At 63.1% G+C, this 18,388-nt stretch overlaps 2 protein-coding genes across 7 annotated transcripts in view; one reads left to right on the forward strand and one right to left on the reverse strand.

Moving 5' to 3' along the window:
* The window catches only part of MRTFA (myocardin related transcription factor A), a 193,079-nt gene extending 176,400 nt beyond the window's left edge, over nucleotides 1-16,679 (forward strand). For 3 of the 4 annotated variants that reach the window (XM_046013252.1, XM_046013251.1, XM_046013254.1), the window contains 10 exons: nucleotides 945-1,020; nucleotides 1,907-2,068; nucleotides 5,388-5,563; nucleotides 6,037-6,168; nucleotides 7,696-7,949; nucleotides 8,115-8,286; nucleotides 9,375-10,379; nucleotides 11,247-11,408; nucleotides 11,730-11,790; nucleotides 15,181-16,679. In XM_046013252.1, the coding sequence (XP_045869208.1) occupies nucleotides 945-1,020; nucleotides 1,907-2,068; nucleotides 5,388-5,563; nucleotides 6,037-6,168; nucleotides 7,696-7,949; nucleotides 8,115-8,286; nucleotides 9,375-10,379; nucleotides 11,247-11,408; nucleotides 11,730-11,790; nucleotides 15,181-15,695 (2,715 nt within the window). In that variant the 3' untranslated portion in view covers nucleotides 15,696-16,679. The remainder of the gene's footprint in view (nucleotides 1-944; nucleotides 1,021-1,906; nucleotides 2,069-5,387; nucleotides 5,564-6,036; nucleotides 6,169-7,695; nucleotides 7,950-8,114; nucleotides 8,287-9,374; nucleotides 10,380-11,246; nucleotides 11,409-11,729; nucleotides 11,791-15,180) is intronic. The other variant, XM_046013253.1, reaches the window with a different exon arrangement.
* Nucleotides 16,680-16,797: 118 nt separating this feature from the next.
* SGSM3 (small G protein signaling modulator 3) overlaps nucleotides 16,798-18,388 on the reverse strand; it is a 41,863-nt gene continuing 40,272 nt past the window's right edge. Inside the window, exons 20-22 of one of the 3 annotated variants that reach the window (XM_046013257.1) lie at nucleotides 17,835-17,867; nucleotides 17,646-17,706; nucleotides 16,798-17,378 (exon numbers count right to left, since the gene is read on the reverse strand). In XM_046013257.1, coding sequence (XP_045869213.1) covers nucleotides 17,298-17,378; nucleotides 17,646-17,706; nucleotides 17,835-17,867 — 175 coding nt within the window. In that variant the 3' untranslated portion in view covers nucleotides 16,798-17,297. Of the gene's footprint in view, nucleotides 17,379-17,524; nucleotides 17,707-17,834; nucleotides 17,958-18,388 lie in introns of all 3 variants that reach the window. The other 2 variants (XM_046013255.1, XM_046013256.1) reach the window with 2 other exon arrangements.

Raw genomic sequence — 18,388 nt, forward strand, 5'->3', positions numbered from 1 at the left:
CTGTGATGTCCGACTCCTGTTCTGCCGTCTTCTGCAGCCGCCGTGGCAGCCCCAGTGCCCTCTGCAGGTGCGGCAGAGTGACAGGCGCAGAGCTGTCTCCTGCAGGGCTCCGAGGCAGCAGACGAGCGCCAGGGCTTTACCATTCCCACAGGCAGTGCGCTCTGGCTTGTTATTTTCTGCTCAACGCTAGTCGACCTTGTCCTGTCCTATCTTGTCCTGTCCTGTTCTGTGCTGGCTTTGACCCACTCATGGTCTTGACCTATGGTTTGAAAAATTCTGGTGCTGTAGGTAAGAGCCACAGACTCTGGGGTCAGACAGACTTGGGGCCACCTGGGTGTTAGAGCAGTGGGCTGCCGCTGAGACTGGTCAGGGGACGCTTTAGTTCACCTGGCATCTCAGAAATGCAGAAATGAGGGCATTGGACTTGAAGGAACTGCACTTATGACACCGTGTATCAGAATGAGTATTCTGTTGGGCAGCCATTCAAAATGAATGGGAAATGCTCATGAGATCATATGTTACAGTTTTTGAACAAGATATAAAATTATGTTCACTATGATTACAACTGTGCAAAATTAGACATCTGCATGGAAGAATGATTAGAAATAAATATCCCAAAATACAGTGAGTGATTGAATTTTTTATTATTGTTTTACCGTGTGGTTTTCTACATTTTCTTTAATGAACATGTATTACTTTTATGATAGTACAAGGAATAGATTTTTAAGAAATACCTTAGTAATACAGCCTCAGAGCAACAAAGGGTCTTGACGGGGTGGGGGCAGGCAGGCGCACGGGAAGTAGACGTAGCGCCCCCAGAGCTCCCCTTGCCTCAGAACCCTGGAGGCTCCAGGCTAAGATGGGGGCCGGAGGGAGCCCACAGGGGCTCCATGTCATAACTTGTATCCTGGATTTGAGATCCTCTTGGTGTGTTTTTTCTGTAGACAGAGGACTATCTGAAACGGAAGATTCGTTCCCGGCCGGAGAGATCGGAGCTGGTCAGAATGCATATTTTGGAAGGTGTGTGAGGTTGGAAATGCTTTCTCCCCGTGCCCTTGCTGCTTCCACCGTGCATCCCCCACATTTCTTTGTCCCTCTTCCTTATCACTCCCATTTCTATGGACAGCGCATAAGCCAGGCCTTTTACACCATAGAACAGCAGAGCCGTGTTGCCACGCTGGTTCTGCAAATTCCCAGAGTAGCACAGTCACATTCTCTTGGGTTGCCTTGCCCTTTCTCAGCTCTGGCCACGTGGTGGCCCTGGATCTTGTCATCCCTTGGTATGAAAGCCTTTTCTCCAGAATCTTCTGAAAACGCAGTTCCTTTCTGTGTTCATTCACTCCTTCACTCCCACATCCATTCAGCATTCACGTGAGCACCCGCAACACCCAAGTGAGCGCATCCTGGGTGTGTCCGCCTGGCCCGGCACACACTTCTGTCCACGTTGTAGTGGACAGTGTTTTGGCTGCTGAAAGCAGTGTGAATGTATCCATTTTGTTGTTTTTAGTTTTGAGTCAGCTTTGAGTCTGGAGGAGAACTTCCTTAGTCTGAGCCCTGCATTGTGTGGACAGAGACGCTGAGACCCAGAGCAGGGACTGAATTGCCTTCGTAACCCAGAAGGCTTGAGGGAGGGCGAGGAGGGCTCTGTCATCTGCCGGGCTTTCGGCTCTGTAGCCCCTGTGCCTGGTGACCTTGACTGGCTGTGCCCACGCTCTGTCTGCAGTCAGGGCCCCTTCTGTGTCCTGTAGAACTTAAGGCTGGGCCGCTCTTCTCTGCCTGGGATACTCTCTGCATCCTGATGGCTTCTGCTCCTTCCCCAGAGGGAAGGAGAGCTGCTCTGGAGTTCCCAGGGTAGAGCCAGGTCCATTCCTACATCCTCCTGCACTCCATTCTCTCCCATGGGCAGAGACCTCGGCCGAGCCTTCCCTCCAGGCCAAGCAGCTAAAGCTGAAGAGAGCCAGACTGGCTGATGACCTCAACGAGAAGATTGCACAGAGGCCGGGCCCCATGGAGCTGGTTGAGAAGAACATTCTGCCTGTGGAGTCCAGCTTGAAAGAAGCCATCATTGGTGAGGCCCCAGGCACCCTGAGTGGACGTGCGGGCCGGATGCAGGAGGAAGGGGCTCTGGGCTTCTCGCTGCTTGACCTTCTGCTTCAACTTGGGGAACTGAGGCGCACAGTGTGAGAGCCTGAGAAGCAGGTTGTGTTAGCTTGGGACAGTCCCAGCGGCCTCAAGGACCATACCAGAGGCAACAGCTATGCCAGATGGATCCCTGACTGCTGTGGGCACACAGAGGAGGGTCCCCATCCCGGCCCTGCCAGGGGGGTGGCTCGGGAGACATGACGGCCGAGACTGGGGCTGCGGGATGAGTTGAAAATTCAAGTCCACTATGGGCTCCAGGGACGGGGAGCAGCCTGGGCATGGAGCTGGAAGGAGGTGGGAGGTGGGCAGAGTCCAGGACGTGCCAGGGCCTTGTGTGCCACAGGTAGGTGTTTGGACCTGATTCCTTTAGACTTTGGTCATTGTTAGTACAGGCGTGTCTTCTTGGTCCTGGGCAAGGCTGTGCGTTCCTACCCCTGGGGGTAGGCCATGAGGCTCACCTGATCCCTCCAGGGTAAGGAGTTAGATCTTCTGGGCAGAGCACTAGGGGGGAACCACAGACCCCAGAGCAGGCCAAGTTGGGCCGTGAGCTCAGGGTCAGAGGGGGCTTTGGTTTCTAGGGCCTCTGCGCTGTGGGAGGCAGCGGTGTGCCCCGCCAGCCGCTCTGCCAGCTGGGGCCCATAGCCCCCTTAGCTCCCGGCTTCGCCCTGGCATTCATCCCACCACGTCTCCGTGTTCTCCCGCCCTGGTCCTCACTGAATTCCATAGCAGCCCCTAAGGTCGGGCCTGCATTTAGGCCGAAGTCCCTTCTGGACCCTGCAGCCACCCGGACTGAGAGTCGGCACGGTGCCAGGCCCTGTGTGAAGTCACGCAGTTTCCAAAGATGAGCGCGGTATGACGCCGCCCTCCGAGAGTCCAGCCTGATGCAAGAAGCCTGACGCAGGAACATGCGATTTCCGAGCCTGGCTCCCGGTCAGATGCCAGCGCTGTGTGATGAGAAGGCCGCGGTCCTGTGACAGAGTAGCCGAGTCACCCGGCTCACGGGCCAGGCTGCAGGCCCACCGGCTATAATGGGTATAAAGGGCCCGGGGGTCCTGGCATCTCGAGAGACTCCCAGAAGGGCTGCTGCCGTCAGCAGTCTCGTTCGCTGCAGACCACGGGGCAGGCGCTGTGGTGACGGCGCGGGGTAGTGGTGTGTCAGGTACAGGGCAAGCCCGGCCCGCGCAGGCTTCTGTCAGAGGTGGGTGTGGTGGGGAGGCCGGAGGAGCAGTGCAGACGGTATGACACATGTGGGGTCCACCTTGCCCGACAGAAAAGGTGCAGGAGCCCATGGCAGGCAGAGGGGACTGTGTGGCAGTGGCCTGGAGGCGCAGCAGAGCACGGCTTGTTGGGGGGGGGGGTGAGCTAGTTTGGCAGGCAGCTGTCAACCCTTAGTGACCTGAGGGAAAGGAGCATTTGCCTGCCAAAGCCAGGTCCTGCGGGCTGGGGACCGGGTAGGCGGTGACAGCAGATGCGGGCCGTTTGTTCGAGAAGCGAGCGGAGGAGGGAGAACGAGGGAGATGGTGGTCTGCGAAGGAGTTTCAGGCCAGGAGAAATGCAGGTTTGTGGCTGACAGGAAGGAGTCAGAGGAGGAGATGGGTCCTGGGAGCGCAGAGACTCAGCCAGGTCTGAGGAGAAGGGGGAGGGGGCCGAGGCGGTCCTAAGCCCTGATAAGGATGGGGGCATGGCCCGGGCTAGCCCGCTGTCTTACCCGCACGCTCCCCACAGCCGCCCACGGCAGGCGGCCCGCGCCGCCAGGCCACGCCAGGCCACGCCAGCCGATCGGGAGATGGGCGCCAAGGCCCCTCCTCCAGAAAGTCTTCCCTGAGCATCTCCAGTCTGTGTTTCCCTTGAGCGGAGGGGACTGGGCCAAAACCGGAGGGCAGGGTCCCTGTCTCTCCGCAGCCTGCCCCTGGCCCGAAGCTGGGCACAGTAGGGAGGGAAACGGCCTCTGCTGGGCCGCTGGCTCCGGCTGGACTGCGCTCTGGGAGGAGCCCGAGGAGGAGCCCCTCCGGCCCAGATTCCACCACCCCTGCTGGGAGCCGTGTGGCCGCCGTCCCGTGGCACATCTCCTCGCTGGGAGAAACCCAGATGTGTCGGTGGCCTGGGGAACGCGGCAGCAATGGCGCTTCATTCCCCTCACGCGCGGCCGTGACAGGACGGAGGAGCGGGAGTGTGGGAGGCAGCCCTGCTGGAGGACGGGAGCCCGCCCTTGCCACTGCTGGCTAGTGCAGGTTCGAGCCCAGATGCGTCCTTCCCTGGTCCCAGGGGAGGGAAGAGCCCCTGGGTTGTGGCTCTGGAGAGAAGAGTCTGCGGGGAGAGTTCCTGGTTGGTTCTTCTTCGCTATGGGCGGTCTTCTCACCGCTGCGGGTTTCCCCGGGCGCATCAGACAGCTAGCCTTGGCCTTGACCCCCGCCTCCGCCCCTCTCCGGTGGGAACAGCGGCCCCAGCAGAGCTTCTTTCCCCAGCAGTGCTGTGCGCGGGGTTGTGACGTAATGTTTTGAAATATCCTACTTGTCTTTCCTTCCTTTTGTGTCCTGGGATGTCCACACTAGGGCCTTGGCCGTCCTGCTCCTCCCTCCTGGCCTGGCCCCAGCCAGGACCCTGGCCGTGCAGCAGGGCAGGGCCCTTGGAGCCAGCGGGACGGGTTTCCTTCTGGTGGCTGCCACTGCCGGGCCCTCGATATCCAGGAATCATAGGCCACTAAAAGGAAGTCACCACTCGTCCACCTTCCCTATCCGGGGAGGCGTACCTTTTCCTGGAGGCCCTTAGCCTGTCCCTCTGCCTTTCAGGGGGTTGAGGCAGCCTGGGGAAGGAGCCGGGCTCTCGGGCTGTTGGTCCCTTTGAGCCTTCGCTGCGGGGTCCACGAGCCTCTGAGGGGAGAGGAGAGTTTGTGCCACCACAGGGTGGACATGAAGTGCCTTTAACAGCAGGGAAACATCTAGATGAGATGGTGGAGGTTACAGGCTGCAGGGAGGGAGCGTGGAACTTGACTCTGAGGACTGGGCACAGTGTCGAGTCAAAGACGAGGCCGCACTTGGACAGCATGGTGGCTAGCGCGCTCCTGCCTGGGTTTCCGGGCCGTGAGGAGCTTTCCTGGAGCTCTTTTGGACCCAGCAAGCAGGTCAGCTGCTGGGGTTTCTCCTGTCTGCCTCACTGTCTCCAGTGGGGACAGAGGGGACAGGGCAGGCACCTTGCTGGGACAGGCCTGGCTGGGGGAGGACTCTTACACCGGCTTTGGCTTTCAGTGGGCCAGGTGAATTACCCGAAAGCAGCGGACAGCTCTTCCTTCGACGAGGACAGCAGTGACGCCTTATCTCCTGAGCAGCCTGCCAGCCATGAATCCCAGGGCTCCGTGCCGTCGCCCTTGGAAGCCCGAGCCAGCGAGCCACTGCCCAGTGCCACCTCTGTATCCCCCACTCAGGTGAGCTCGCCCCTCCGATGCTTTCCCTGCTCCCCGAGGGCCCCAGACTTGCTGGAGCTGCCCAGAGTGAGGTCTCACCTGGGCCAGGTGGGACGGGGAAGCCGGGGTGTTGCCTCGGCTGCTTGGGTCCCGGAGATGTTGGCAGTGGGCCCCGTTTCGGCTGCCTTAGCCCGCCTGCCAGGGGCTGCCTCTCAGGGAGATCCCTGAGGCTCCCTGGCCTGTCGCTGTGCCACCCAGACCTGCCCGCTTCTCCTTCGTACAGTTCAGTGGCCTGTTCCCTGCCCTCTGTGTCTCTGTGTGTCTCCAGTTCCCTCTGCCCTGCCCCCCTCCCCGGACTGCTGCTCTTGCCTCCCCTCGTCTTTGCCCACCATTGGCGCCACCTGCTCCCCTCAGCCCCGCGGGCAGTGCTGGTGCTGGGGGAGACGCCTGCAGCCCCATCCTGCCTGATGGGGCCCGCCACCCCCTCCTGTCAGGTCGTGTCTCAACTGCCATTGGGCCCGGAATCCGGAGAAACACTCTTCCTGGCAGAGCAGCCGCCTCTGCCTCCCAGCCTCACCAACGGAACCACAGCCCCCGCGGCCAAGCCCACCCCGACGCTCATTAAGGTACAGGTCTCCAGCCGCTGCCCTCCCTCCCCTTTCGGGGCCCTTCCAGGCCCTGCTGTGACTGTGTCCCAGTGCAGGGGACAGCTGCAGGGAGTGGGGTGCATATGTCCCCCCCGGGTCGGGGACTGGCGAAGGTCACTGAGCTACTGTGGGAGTTTCTCCTCTCTCTGCGGACGCTGGCTGTCACACAGCCACTGCGTACTGAGCGCGGCGGGCCTGGACCTGGCTGGGTCCCCCGTGAAACCACCCCAGTACACCGCCTCTGGCCCACCGACACCGCGGGCAGTCGTAGTCTGCTCTGTGAGGGCCGCAACCGAGAAGGGAAATGATGGGCCTGAGGTCACAGGAGGGCCACTGTGGGCGTTTTATTTTTTGAAAGATTTTATTTTGGGTGATCTCTGCATCCAACATGGAGCTGGAACTTTGAACTCCAAGATCAGACTGAGCCTGCCTGGTGCCCCTGAGCATTTTGTACTCTCCTCCATGGCCTAACAGAACATGTCTGAGGGGCAAAGCTCACCACCAGCCCGTGGGAGGCCCACCTTTGTGTGGGGGACACTGTGTCGGGCACTGAGGTGAACTAAGTGTAGCAGCACCAAGACCCAGTGCCCAGGGCCCCCTGCCCCCGGCCGCCCGCCTCCAGGGTCTCTGGGACTTAGCATCCGACACAGACGCCGGCCCGGCTGGGGGGCTCGGGCCAGCCGCGCGCTTCTTCTGTGGCTGCTCGCGGCCTGGGAGCCGTCCTGGTTCCCCTTCCCTTGCTGGAGCCAAGCCCTCCCGGTGCCTCCGGCTGCTGCCTGTGTTTGTGGGGCTCCCTGGTGCCCCCAGGGTGGCGCCCCCACCCCCAGGCCTTCCTGTTTGCACCATCTCTGCGAGGCCCTGAGGCCCTGCTGCGGGCAGGAAACTTCAGGTTTTGTGGCTTCCCCGTCCCAGAGGAGGCAGTGAGCCGCACTGGGGTCCCAGTGCCCAGGCCGTCCTTCATCAGGGCCCCTCTCGGCCTCTGCGGTGTGTCCTGGCTGGCCACCGATGTCAGAGCGTTTCCCCCCAAAATCCTTCCTCACCTCTTTGTCACACAACTGGTGCCCTTCTTTGAGCACTGCGTGTCTGAGAGACTAGTGTGAACAGATCGAGAACCTTTCCTCTGTTCTGGGTAACGCCTCGGCCTCTGCGGCGCGGCCCCCTGGCCCCCGGCACCCTGAGCTGCCGCTGCGGAGGGCAGGATCCCGCCAGCGGGCTGCCGCTGCCCTGTCCTGTCCACGCGTTGCTCCCGGTCATGGTGACATTGGCATTTGCTCGATTTTTCTCTCCAGGCTAGAGGCTCTTTTAAGTCAGTGGGGCGGCACACAGTGCGCCCCCCGCCAGCCGCGCACCTCCCCCCCCCATCCCTGGCACGCCCGTGGGCGCTGACGAGGCCGCTGCTGCCAGACGAGCCGCCCGGGAGCGGAACTGGCGGGGCGGAGCACGGGGCCTTTCTGAGAAGCCCCTCACCGTCCCCTGACGGCGCCCCCCCGTCTCCTGTGTCCCCAGCAAAGCCAACCCAAGTCTGCCGGCGAGAAGTCGCAGCGCAGCAAGAAAGCCAAGGAGCTGAAGCCAAAGGTGAAGAAGCTCAAGTACCACCAGTACATCCCGCCGGACCAGAAGCAGGACAAGGGGGCGCCGCCCATGGACTCGTCCTACGCGCGCCTGCTGCAGCAGCAGCAGCTCTTCCTGCGGCTGCAGATCCTCAGCCAGCAGCAGCAGCAGCTCCACAACTACCAGACCATCCTGCCCGCGCCGCCCAAGTACGCGCGCCCCCCCCCACCCCCCCGCCGCCGCCACCGGGCCCGGGCCCGGGCAGCCCAGACCTTCCAGGGCCCTTTGGTCTGAATCCACCTGCCCCGCGCCCCCGCCCCTCTCTTCCCCGAAGGTGCTGCCGGCCGGGGCTCACGTCTGCCTTCTGTCTTCAGGCCGGCCGGCGAGGCCCCCGGAAGTGCCGGGGCCCCCCCGATGCGCAGCCTCTCGGCTCCCGGCAGCGGCTCCGGCTCGGGCGCTCCGGGACCCGGCGGGCTGGCACGGCAGAACAGCACCTCGCTGACCGGCAAGCCGGGAGCCCTGCCCGCCAACCTGGACGACATGAAGGTAGGTGGGCGCCCCCTTCCCGCGTCCCCTTCCTGCGGGGGCTGCCGGCAGCCTCATCTTCACGCAGCCCGGCCTAGTGTTCATCTATAGGGAGAGCGGCCAGCGCGAGGCCCCCCGGCCGTGGAAGGCAGAGCCGAGCTCCGGACTCTGGTCTCCTCCCGCAGAGGCCACTGGAGCCTGCTCCGTGGCTTGCCTGGCCCTGGTCCTCCACGACGCCTGTGCCTCGTCGTGGTGGTCGGTACCGTCAACCGCGCAGCCAGCGCCTCGGCCTTGGGGCCCACTGACCTCGTGTGTACGGCTTCTCTTCCTTGGTCTCTGCTGTGCAGCATGAGACACGGGGAGTGTCGCCCCTGCTGAAAGGCGAGCAGGCAGAGTGTTGAGGGCCGAGGGGCTTGCCTGAGGTCCCAGAGTAGTCAGGAGTCACACTTGGGGCTGTCCGCTTCGGCTCCCCAACCTTGTCCACTTCGTCCACTAACGCCCACTGAATCTGCTGCATCTCCTCGGAGAAAGAATAGCCCAATCTTGGGGCACGGACCCTGCTCTTGTCCTGCGGCCTTGGAGGGCGGGTCATGTCCGGCGCTTGGCCTGTTCTGCCCCAATCAGAAGGTGGAACAGAGCAAGTTCTCCCTGGAGAGTGTGTGCTCCGGAGCAGACCGACCCCCATCCCCTGCCCCGAGTCAGGATCCGACCCCTCTGCAAGGTGCAGCCCCTGTGCGGGTGGCTGGGTGCGGCTTCAGAGCCCATCAGACCGGGTAACGTCCAGCTCTGCTGCTCGCTAGCAGGGGTCCTGAAGTTCTTTGACTTTTGCGAGCTTGGGTTTCTCATCTGTAAAATCTGGTTGATTCAGTTAAGTATTTACGTACTGGAGCGCCAGTTGTCCTGCTGGGGCTGGGGACGGCTGAGGGTATGTCATGCCCAGAGCGGGGTGGGGGAGTGGGGAGGGCATTCCAGGCAGGCCCCTCATGCGGTGAGGACGGGGAGGGAGGAGGCCGGGCTCAGGGTACACACATCCCACCTTCCGGGGCTGCCCTCCTGCTTAGACCCAGTTGTCCCTGTCGCCCTTCCCCCCTGACTCTCGCCCCTTGCAGGTGGCGGAGCTGAAGCAGGAGCTAAAGCTGCGGTCGCTGCCCGTCTCGGGCACCAAGACGGACCTCATCGAGCGTCTGCGCACATACCAGGAGCAAGTCGGCCCTGCCCCGGGAGCCCCCAAGGGCCCTGCCGCCCCCTCCATCCTGCCCAAGGCTGGGGAGGTGGTGGTCGCCTTCCCGGCTGCCCGGCTAAGCACGGGGCCTGCCCTGGTGGCCGCAGGCCTGGCCCCAGCCGAGGTGGTAGTGGCCACGGTGACCGGCAATGGCGTGGTGAAGTTCGGCAGCACGGGCTCCACGCCCCCCGTGTCGCCCACCCCCTCGGAGCGCTCTCTGCTCAGCACCGGCGACGAGAACTCCACGCCCGGGGATGCCTTCGGCGAGATGGTGACGTCGCCGCTGACCCAGCTCACGCTGCAGGCCTCGCCGCTGCAGATCCTCGTGAAGGAGGAGAGCCCCCGGGCGGGCTCCTGCTGCCTGAGCCCCGGGGCGCGGGCCGAGCTCGAGGGCCGGGACAAGGACCAGATGCTGCAGGAGAAGGACAAGCAGATCGAGGAGCTGACGCGCATGCTGCGCCAGAAGCAGCAGCTCGTGGAGTGGCTGCGGCTGCAGCTGGAGCAGGAGAAGCGGGCCCAGCAGCCGGCCCCGGCCCCCAGCCCGCGGGGCGCCCCCGTCAAGCAGGAGAACAGCTTCTCCAGCTGCCAGTTGAGCCGGCAGCCCCCGGGGCCCGTTCCCCCCTTCGGCCCCAGCCTGGCGGCCCCCGCTGCCCACCACGCAGACACCTGTCCCCCGGCGCCCCCGGCCTTGGTGGTGAAGCAGGAAGCCGCGCCGCCGGAGCCCGAGCCAGCCCCCGCTCCGCCGCTGCTTCTGGGCCCGCAGGGCCCTGGCCTCATCAAGGGGGTCCCGCCTCCCACTCTCGTCACTGACTCCGCAGGGACCCACCTTGTCCTCACCGTGACCAATAAGAATGCGGACAGCCCTGGCCTGGCCAGCGGGAGCCCCCAGCAGGTACCTGGGTGCGGGGGGGGGGGGGGGCAGCGGCCGCAGGGGAGCGTGAGGACGCGGAGGGAGACAGCCCTGTCGGCGGAGCAGGTCGTGCTCGCTTCCTGTCCCCTTCCACTCAGTCCTCCCGATTGAGGGCTCGCCACCCCCGTGCGACCAGGGGACGGGGTGAGAGTCGGGAGGATGGAGGGCGCCGCCAGAGGCCCCGCGGTCGTGAAGTGGAGCCATCGGGGTCTGCCCATCTCTGTGTCCGGGCGGGGGGCCCCGCTCAGCCCCTACCCAGCCTGCCTTCACGGCGCGGGGGTGGGCCAGGCCCCGTGCGGGGCGGGGAGAGGCCAGCTGTCCCCAACCCAGTCGGCGCTGGCACTTGGCTCCCTGCTGCGGCCACCCTCACAGCCCAGCCCCTCCGCCCAGCCTGGGCCAGAGGTGAGGCTGCTTTAGGCTTCGTGTGGCCTCTCAGCCCTGCAGAGCTCGGGGCTGGCGGGGGGCAGGGGACGACGGTGGACTGTGACGGAACCAGGCACCTCAGGATGGGAGACCATGGCCCTTGAGCAGCCTCCAGCAGGAAGGGAGGAGAGGGGACAGTGGCCCCAGAGCCCCTCCCTGTCCCATGTGGCTTGTACCAACCCCAGGCAGCCAGTCGCCCCATGCCGGCCCTGCCCTCTACGGCGTCAGCGGTCAGCAGGGCCTCCCCCAGCCCGGATCCCTCCTTCCTCAGTGGCTTCCATGGAAGCTTCCTAAAAGCCAGTGCCGCAGCAGGTCATCCTGGCCCAGAAGCTGGGCGCCTCCCGCCTTGCCTTCCTGGAATGTGCTGGGCCCCAGGCCTGCTTCCCTCATCCCAACCACCAGTTCTCTCCCCGTTCTCCCGTCCAGCCCTCATCCCAGCCTGGTTCTCCAGCCCCTGGCCCGCCCGCCCAGACGGACCTAGAGCAGCCATCACAGCCCCTTTTTGGGACCCCTGCTTTGCTGCTGAAGAAGGAGCCGCCTGGCTATGAGGAAGCCGTGAGCCAGCAGCCCAGACAGCAGGTGAAGAAGGTAGACTGAGGCCTGGCCAGGGTGGGCATTCACCTAGGCTGCTGGGCTGGTCTCCTGCAGTCGCCCTACCCCCACCGAGCCAGCTGGGAAACGGGGGCAGAGGCGGCCTTGCCAGGCCGGGCGGGTGGAGGGGTCATTACGGCAGATGGGCCAGAGCCTGGCCGGACCGAGGAGTGAGCTCTGGGAGCCCTCATGAGGCCGCCGGTGGGCTCTGCGGGTCCGGCTCTCAGCTCCAGGATGGAAGCGAGGGGCTCTGCCCTGAGCCTGGCTGGGGGCCTCCTGTTCTGGATTTTCATCTTTGTCCCCCCGTTTGTTCTACAGGAGGACGGTTCCTCCAGCCAGCAGATGGACGACCTCTTTGACATTCTTATTCAGAGCGGAGGTAAAGCCCGACTCCCCGAGCCGACTCCCCAGCCAACCTCCTTGCTCCGTAGGTTGCGTTCAGCCCTGGGCGCTCGATTTATTGGTTTCTGGTCCGTCACGGAACGCGTCAGGGGCCGATGGGCCTTGTCGTTTGGACGTAGCAGCAGCGGAGACGTACACCGGCCCCAGGGCTCGGACAAGAACAGTGCCCGGGGTGCGGCCCTCCGGCAGGGATTGCTCTCCCCAGCAGCCCCTGCGGTGGGCCCCGTGCCCGCAGCCTGGGGTTAGCGATGAGCAAAACAGGTGTTTGCCTTTGCACAGTTTTGTGAGGAAACGAGTAGCAGACAAGTAGCTCACACCACGTGCGAGGGGTAACTGCAGAAAGCTGGGAGCGGAGAGGGGAGGGTCTTAGGTGTGCGGGGCATTTGGGTTGACCTCGTCGAGCTCCCTGGGGGGCACCTGTGGGGCCAGGTGTGCCGGAGGAGTGGCACGGGCAGAGGAGGGAGAGAAGTCGCGGGTCAGGGCGGATCACGAGGCCTCGTGGGTGTGCGGCGGAAGGGCTTGGAGTGGAGGGTTGTTCAGACGGAAGGGGAGGAGCCAGGAGGCAGCGCTGGGGATCCAGGGGGCGTGGGCCAGCCCGTAGCAGGAGGCGGAGAAGGACCCGAGTCTTGGTATACCTCAGAGAGCCAGTCAGTTTCCTTCTGGACCAGGCATGTGATGTGGCGAGACCACAGGAGGGCAGCCATGGAGGTCACCAAGGGTTCAGCCTGAATTGACCCAGACGCGGCTGCAAGACCGCCCCGGGGCGCTCCAGGGCGTGCATTGGGGATGTGCCCGTGCGGCCTCGGGCTCATGTGTCCCGAGACCGGCAAGCAGGGCCGTCACATGAAGGCAAGCCGGGGAACTGTTGGCACCTAGAGTGACATTTGGAGCCGTGAGATTGGGTGAGATATAGGGGAGGATGAGGGGCACGAGCAGACGACGCTCAGCAGTGGACAGAGTGGGAGGGTGCCCTCAAGACCGTGAAGTCCCAAAGTCCGGGGCCTGTCCCTGGGCAGTCAGGGGAGAAGTGACCTCCGCCTGCTGCCGTGGGACCATGGGTGTGTAGGAGCCTGGGGGTGGAGGAGTCAGCAAGCCTGGCTAGCTCTCTGCAGAGGGACCCAGGAGCTGGCCCGTTTGCGTGCTGACGGCGGGGGTCCCTGAGTGCAGGGAGGGCACAGGGCAGGTGGGGGGGCTCGGCGTCGGGTGGGAGCTGGGGGAGTTCATGGGTGGCGGCAGCCAAGGAGGCAGAGTGCGTGTGCGAGTTCTCTGAGTGCTCTGCTCATGGCGGTAGGCAGAGGGTTAGCAAGACGGTACGGATTAAGCGAGAGCTCAGGCATGCAACTGTACGCTTCAAAACGGTGAATTTTATGGGCACCTGGCTGGCCTCGTCCGTGGAACGTGCGACTCTTGCTACTAGGATTGTGAGTTTGAACCCCTTGTAGGGTATAGGGATCATTTATTTTTTAAAGATTTTTTTTAAAAGATTTTATCTATTTATTTAACAGACAGAGGTCACAAGTAGGCAGAGAGGCAGGCAGAGAGAGAGGAGGAAGCAGGCTCCCCGCGGAGCAGAGAGCCCGATGCGGGGCTCGATCCCAGGACCCTGGGATCATGACCTGAGCCGAAGGCAGAGGCTTTAATCCACTGAGCCACCCAGGCGCCCCTTAAAGATTTTTAAATAAATAAAATGGTGAGTTTTATCTCAAAAAAGAAATCCCACAGAGTTGAAGAGTTGGTGTTACTCCCAAGGTCGCGGATTCTAGAGTCTGCAGTGGAGCCTAAAGGCCCATTTCTCACGAGCGCAGGTGGGCACTGAGGCTGCTGGGCCGGGCGGTGCTCGCGGGCAGTCCCAAAGGCTAGTCTTGAGCCGGGGAGAGAGGCCTGGGAGCAGACTTGGGGAGTTCCCGGTGTCCAGACAGGAGCCCACACTGGGAGGGCTCAGGCTTCTTGGAGGGAAAAAGGTGACGCCAGAAGCAGAGAGGGAGCAGGCCAGCACGCCGGGCCTGGGGCGCCAGCCCTGAAGATCGAGCGGAGCAAGGGAGCTGGGGGGTGCTGCCCGCCCCCGAAGGAACACGGAAGTGGCCAGAGAGGTGGCGCCAATGCCCTGAGAAGGCCTTTGAGTGGGGGTGGGCATCTGGGGAGACCGAGCGTGGTGAGATGGGCAGGTGTGTCCGGCTGGGATGGGGGGAGAGCGGGAGGCAGGACAGGCCCTAGAGGGCCAGGGAGGGAGCAAGCCTGGTTTGCTTCTGCATTACTTTTTTTTATTGTGGTTAAATACACAGAAAATTTGCCATTTTAATAATTTTAAATTGTAGAATTCAGTAGCATTAAATACATCGTGTCGTACAGCCATCACCACCACCTGTCAGTGGAACGTTTCCATCATCCTGGACTGACTTGGGTCCTGTTAGGCAGCAGCTCCCCATCTCCCCTCCCAGCCCCGGAGAACCTCTGTTGTGCTTCCTGCTCTGCATCCGCCTGCTCAGTGGGATCCTGCTGTGTCCTTTGGTTTCTGGCTTTTGCTTCACAGAGCACAGCACCTCACGTGGCAGGTGTCAGAGTTTCCTGCCTTTTTATCGTCACGAGATCCCATTGTAGGGACAGAGCACCTTGTGCTGATCTGCTCCCCCACGAGGGACACTTGGGTTTTCCCTTGGGCTGTTGCACCTAAAACGCTGCTGTGAACACCGCGCACTGGCAGCTGCTGGGCGCCCCTGCACGTCCGCGGCGGCTGCACCGTGTTCACACTAGCCGTGCGCAAGGGCTCGCATCTCTACATTCTCACGGGCAGGCACGGTTACCGATACTATTATTGATATTATCGTTAACTATTATTACCGATGGCTAGAAAAGCCACCCTACTGGGTGTGAGGTGGTGTCTCCTTGTGCGTTTGATTTGCATTTCCCTAATGACTAACAAGGTCGAGCATCTTCCGGCCTTAAGGGTTTGCAGATCTTTGGAGAAATGGTGGCGTCCTTTTCCCTTTTTCCCTGTTGGGTTTTGTTGTTGAGTTGTAGCCCTTTAGTCTGGACATGAACCGGCAGATCCGTGGTATGCAGACATTTCCTCCCTCTCCGCGGGTTGTCTTTGCTCTTGAAGGCATCGGCATCCTTTGGTGCACAAAACTTACAAATTTTTGTATGGTCCAATTAATGTTTTTGTTGTGTTTTGGTGTCGTAACCAAGAAATCATTACCAAATCCGATGAAGATTTCCCATTTTCCTCTAAGAGTTTTGTAGTTTCAGCTCCTGAATTTAGATCTTTGACCCATCTGGAGTTCACTTTTTGTGTGTGGTGTGAAGTAGGACCAGCCCCGGGTCCTGTTCCGGCCTGGTTCCTGACATCCCTTCACTTTCTCTTTGCCAGAAATCTCAGCAGATTTCAAGGAGCCACCACCCTCTCTATCAGGGAAAGAGAACCCCCCCTCGACCTGCGGGTCACCCCTGGCCACACCGTCCCCGCCCTCCGCGGAGCTCCCCCAGGCGGCGCCGCCTCCTCCCTCGGGCTCACCCGCCCTCCCTGGGCGCCTGGAGGACTTCCTGGAGAGCAGCACAGGGCTGCCCCTGCTGACCGGCGGGCACGAGGGGCCAGAGCCCCTCTCCCTCATCGACGACCTCCACAGCCAGATGCTGAGCAGCTCTGCCATCCTGGACCACCCCCCCTCACCCATGGACACCTCGGAATTGCACTTTGCCCCTGAGCCCGGCAGTGTGGGCCTGGACCTGGCCGACGGCCACCTGGACAGCATGGACTGGCTGGAGCTGTCGTCAGGCGGCCCCGTGCTCAGCCTGGCCCCGCTCAGCACCACCGCGCCCAGCCTCTTCTCCACGGACTTCCTCGACGGTCACGACTTGCAACTCCACTGGGATTCCTGCTTGTAGCTCTCGGGCTGCAGAGCCGGGCCGGGAGGGGCTGGAAGTTGAGGAGCCGCGGGAACTCCTGGGAGCCCCACTCCTCCGGCCCGATCCCGCCTCTACGTGATCACGAGTCCTGACAATCACAGGCCCTGCTTTCCCCTCCCTGGGAGGCTGGAGCAGGTCGAGCCGCCGCCTGGCTCAGGCTCACCAAGGAGGGAAGGAAGCCGCCCGGGACCAGCTCCGGTGTGGGCCTGCGGTCAGGCGGCCGGGACAGGCCAGGGCCATTCTGCCGACCTCCTGTGAGGCCGGAGGCTCAGTCTGGCCGCCGTGTGCCTGGGCACGCGAGGCCCGGGGTGGGTCTCCTTCCTTCTCTCGGCTCTTCCCCGTGAGGGAGGAAACTAGCTGGGCCTCTACCTCCCCGTTCCCCGTGATGCCATCCCCAGGGTCCCGGGCTTCTTGGGAGGGGAGCCCCTTGCCATTTTCGTGTCTTGGTGTAGCGTAACCCTTGGCGGCGGGTGGCGGACGGTTTCTGTGCAGGTGTATATATTGCTCTACCCCTATCGCCATACATCCGTGTCCGTCTCTCCTGGGGGCTGGGAAGGGGCTTGGCGCTCCCTCCCGTCCTGTGCACAATACAGAAGGGCCTGGAGACCACCGCTCCTCGCGTCGGATGCAGCTTACCTCAGCCCCGTCACGCGTGTTTGACATGTAGACACCCTGCCACGGCCTGTGCCCCACCTGTGTCCTGCTCCGTACCCGTGCCACGAGGGCAGAGGTGCTTCCTGGCCACCCACCCACATTCCGTCCCGCTGCCTCACTGCAGCCACCGTGGCCCTGGGATAGGAGGGGCGGCGGCCCTGAAGCTATGGCCTCCTCTTGCCCTAGGGCCCAGCCTCCCTTCTGGCCGGTCACTGTCATTAACGGGATTAGGGATGGAGCCCCAAACCAGGGCTGGGACAGAGGTTGGGAAGCTGTGTGGACTTTTTAAAATAAAATTTTAAAAACACTGATTTGGGTCCATTTGTGTTCGATCCACAGAAAAGGCGGGTGGTATGGCTGGGTCCTAGGCTTTCTAGACCATTCCAGGAAGGACAGAACCTTGGACACACAGCTCTATGGCCCTAGCTGGACAGAAGACGGGAGATGCTTTCCCAAGGACACAATTTATTGACAAACCAGAGAGACCAAGGAGCCTTGGGCCACCCCATCCCCTTCCTGAGCAAAAGTGGACCAAACAGAGATGGCTGTCCCCCTCCTCACACGGTTTTTGGTTGGGTACAAACTGAAACTGGGGCCCGGGGTCTCTGTAAAGACCCGGGCAGAGCCCTCCCCCAGGCACTGGGAGAAGCCCGCGCAACCCCACCTTCTGCTCCTGCCACCCACTGTCCTCTAGTGACGTTCCAGGTGGTGTCCCCGCTCACCGTGCCACGGTGCCTGGCCAGAGCTCCAGGGTCACCTCCCCTTCACCCCCACGGCCTGGAGTGGGCCCGGGCCACCTCGGACCCCATCCCGAAGCAGGCCCAAGACCGGCCCGGACTGCGCTGTTCTCTTCTTGAGGAAGGGGCTGCTCGGGAGCCAACAGGGTCGGGGGAGCCCGGGCTGGCCACGGCCGCCGGAGGAAGAGTGTCACCCGTCTATGTCCCAGCTGAAGAGGTGGTGCTTCACCAGCATGTCCTGAACGCCCTCCTTCAGCGGCTGCTTCTCCTCCTGCACACAGGGACGGCCTCTGCGTGCGCAGCAGGGGGTGCGGGAGCCCACAGCGAGGAAGCCCGAGGGGACGGGGGCCAGAGGGGCTCGGGGACCACAGGATGCCGGCACTCGGGGTCCCCCCAGGCCCTGCCTCGGCCACCCACCTAGCGTCTGGGGTGATCGGCCACCAGACGCCTGGCCTGCCCCGCCTCAGGCAGACCCCACAGGGGGGGGCCTGCGGGCTGCAGGGCTGCAGGGCCGAGAAGCGACCCCAGGCGCACACACCTCTCTCTTCACAGGGAGCTCCCAGTCCTGCGAGAGGCTGAAGGCGAAGCAGCAGAGGACGCTGGAGGAAGGGAGCGGGGAGGCTGTCGGTGGCGCTCAGGTCAGCTCTGCCCCTCAGGTCAGCTCTGCCCCCACCGGCCCCACCCCGGAGCCCGGGCGGGGGTTCCGGAAGCAGTGGCGGGCACTCACCGGAGCTCGCACTTGATCTGGACCCAGCCGGGGCTGCGCAGGAAGGACCAGGGCTGATACCACTTCTCCACGGTCGGCAGGCTGGAGCAGAGCACCTCCAGCCACAGGTGCAAGACCTGCTCGCTGGGGACAGCGGGGGAGAGTGGGCCGCCCCGCCCCGCCCCAGCCCTTCCCTCCCCTTTGTGACCACCTCGGCGCACCGCGCCTTCCCTCTCAGCCAGGTCTCTGCAGAGGGGGTGGCCCCGGCTTCTCTCCTCTGGAAGGCACTCGGGCCCGCTGTCCCGGTGACCCCCCGTGGCCTTCAGTCCCGTCCCAGCTCTTTCCTCTGACACTCGGCCACCACCTGCTGCACACAGGGACCTCAGCCCCGCTGGGACCTCAGCCCTGCTGCTCGGGCCAGGAGTGCAGCCCACAGCCACGTCCTGAGTCTCCTGCAGGCCGTCCTCCCTCTGCTGGGAGCCAGACGCAGGAAGCACTCACGCTGGCCCGGGGCTGGGCCTCAAATGCCCGAGCTCCCTTCAGGCAGGCGCCCCCCTCTCCCGGCCACTTGCTAA

Source organism: Meles meles, chromosome 7 (genome assembly GCF_922984935.1).
Source record: "Meles meles chromosome 7, mMelMel3.1 paternal haplotype, whole genome shotgun sequence".
In the NCBI taxonomy this organism is placed as follows: domain Eukaryota; kingdom Metazoa; phylum Chordata; class Mammalia; order Carnivora; family Mustelidae; genus Meles; species Meles meles.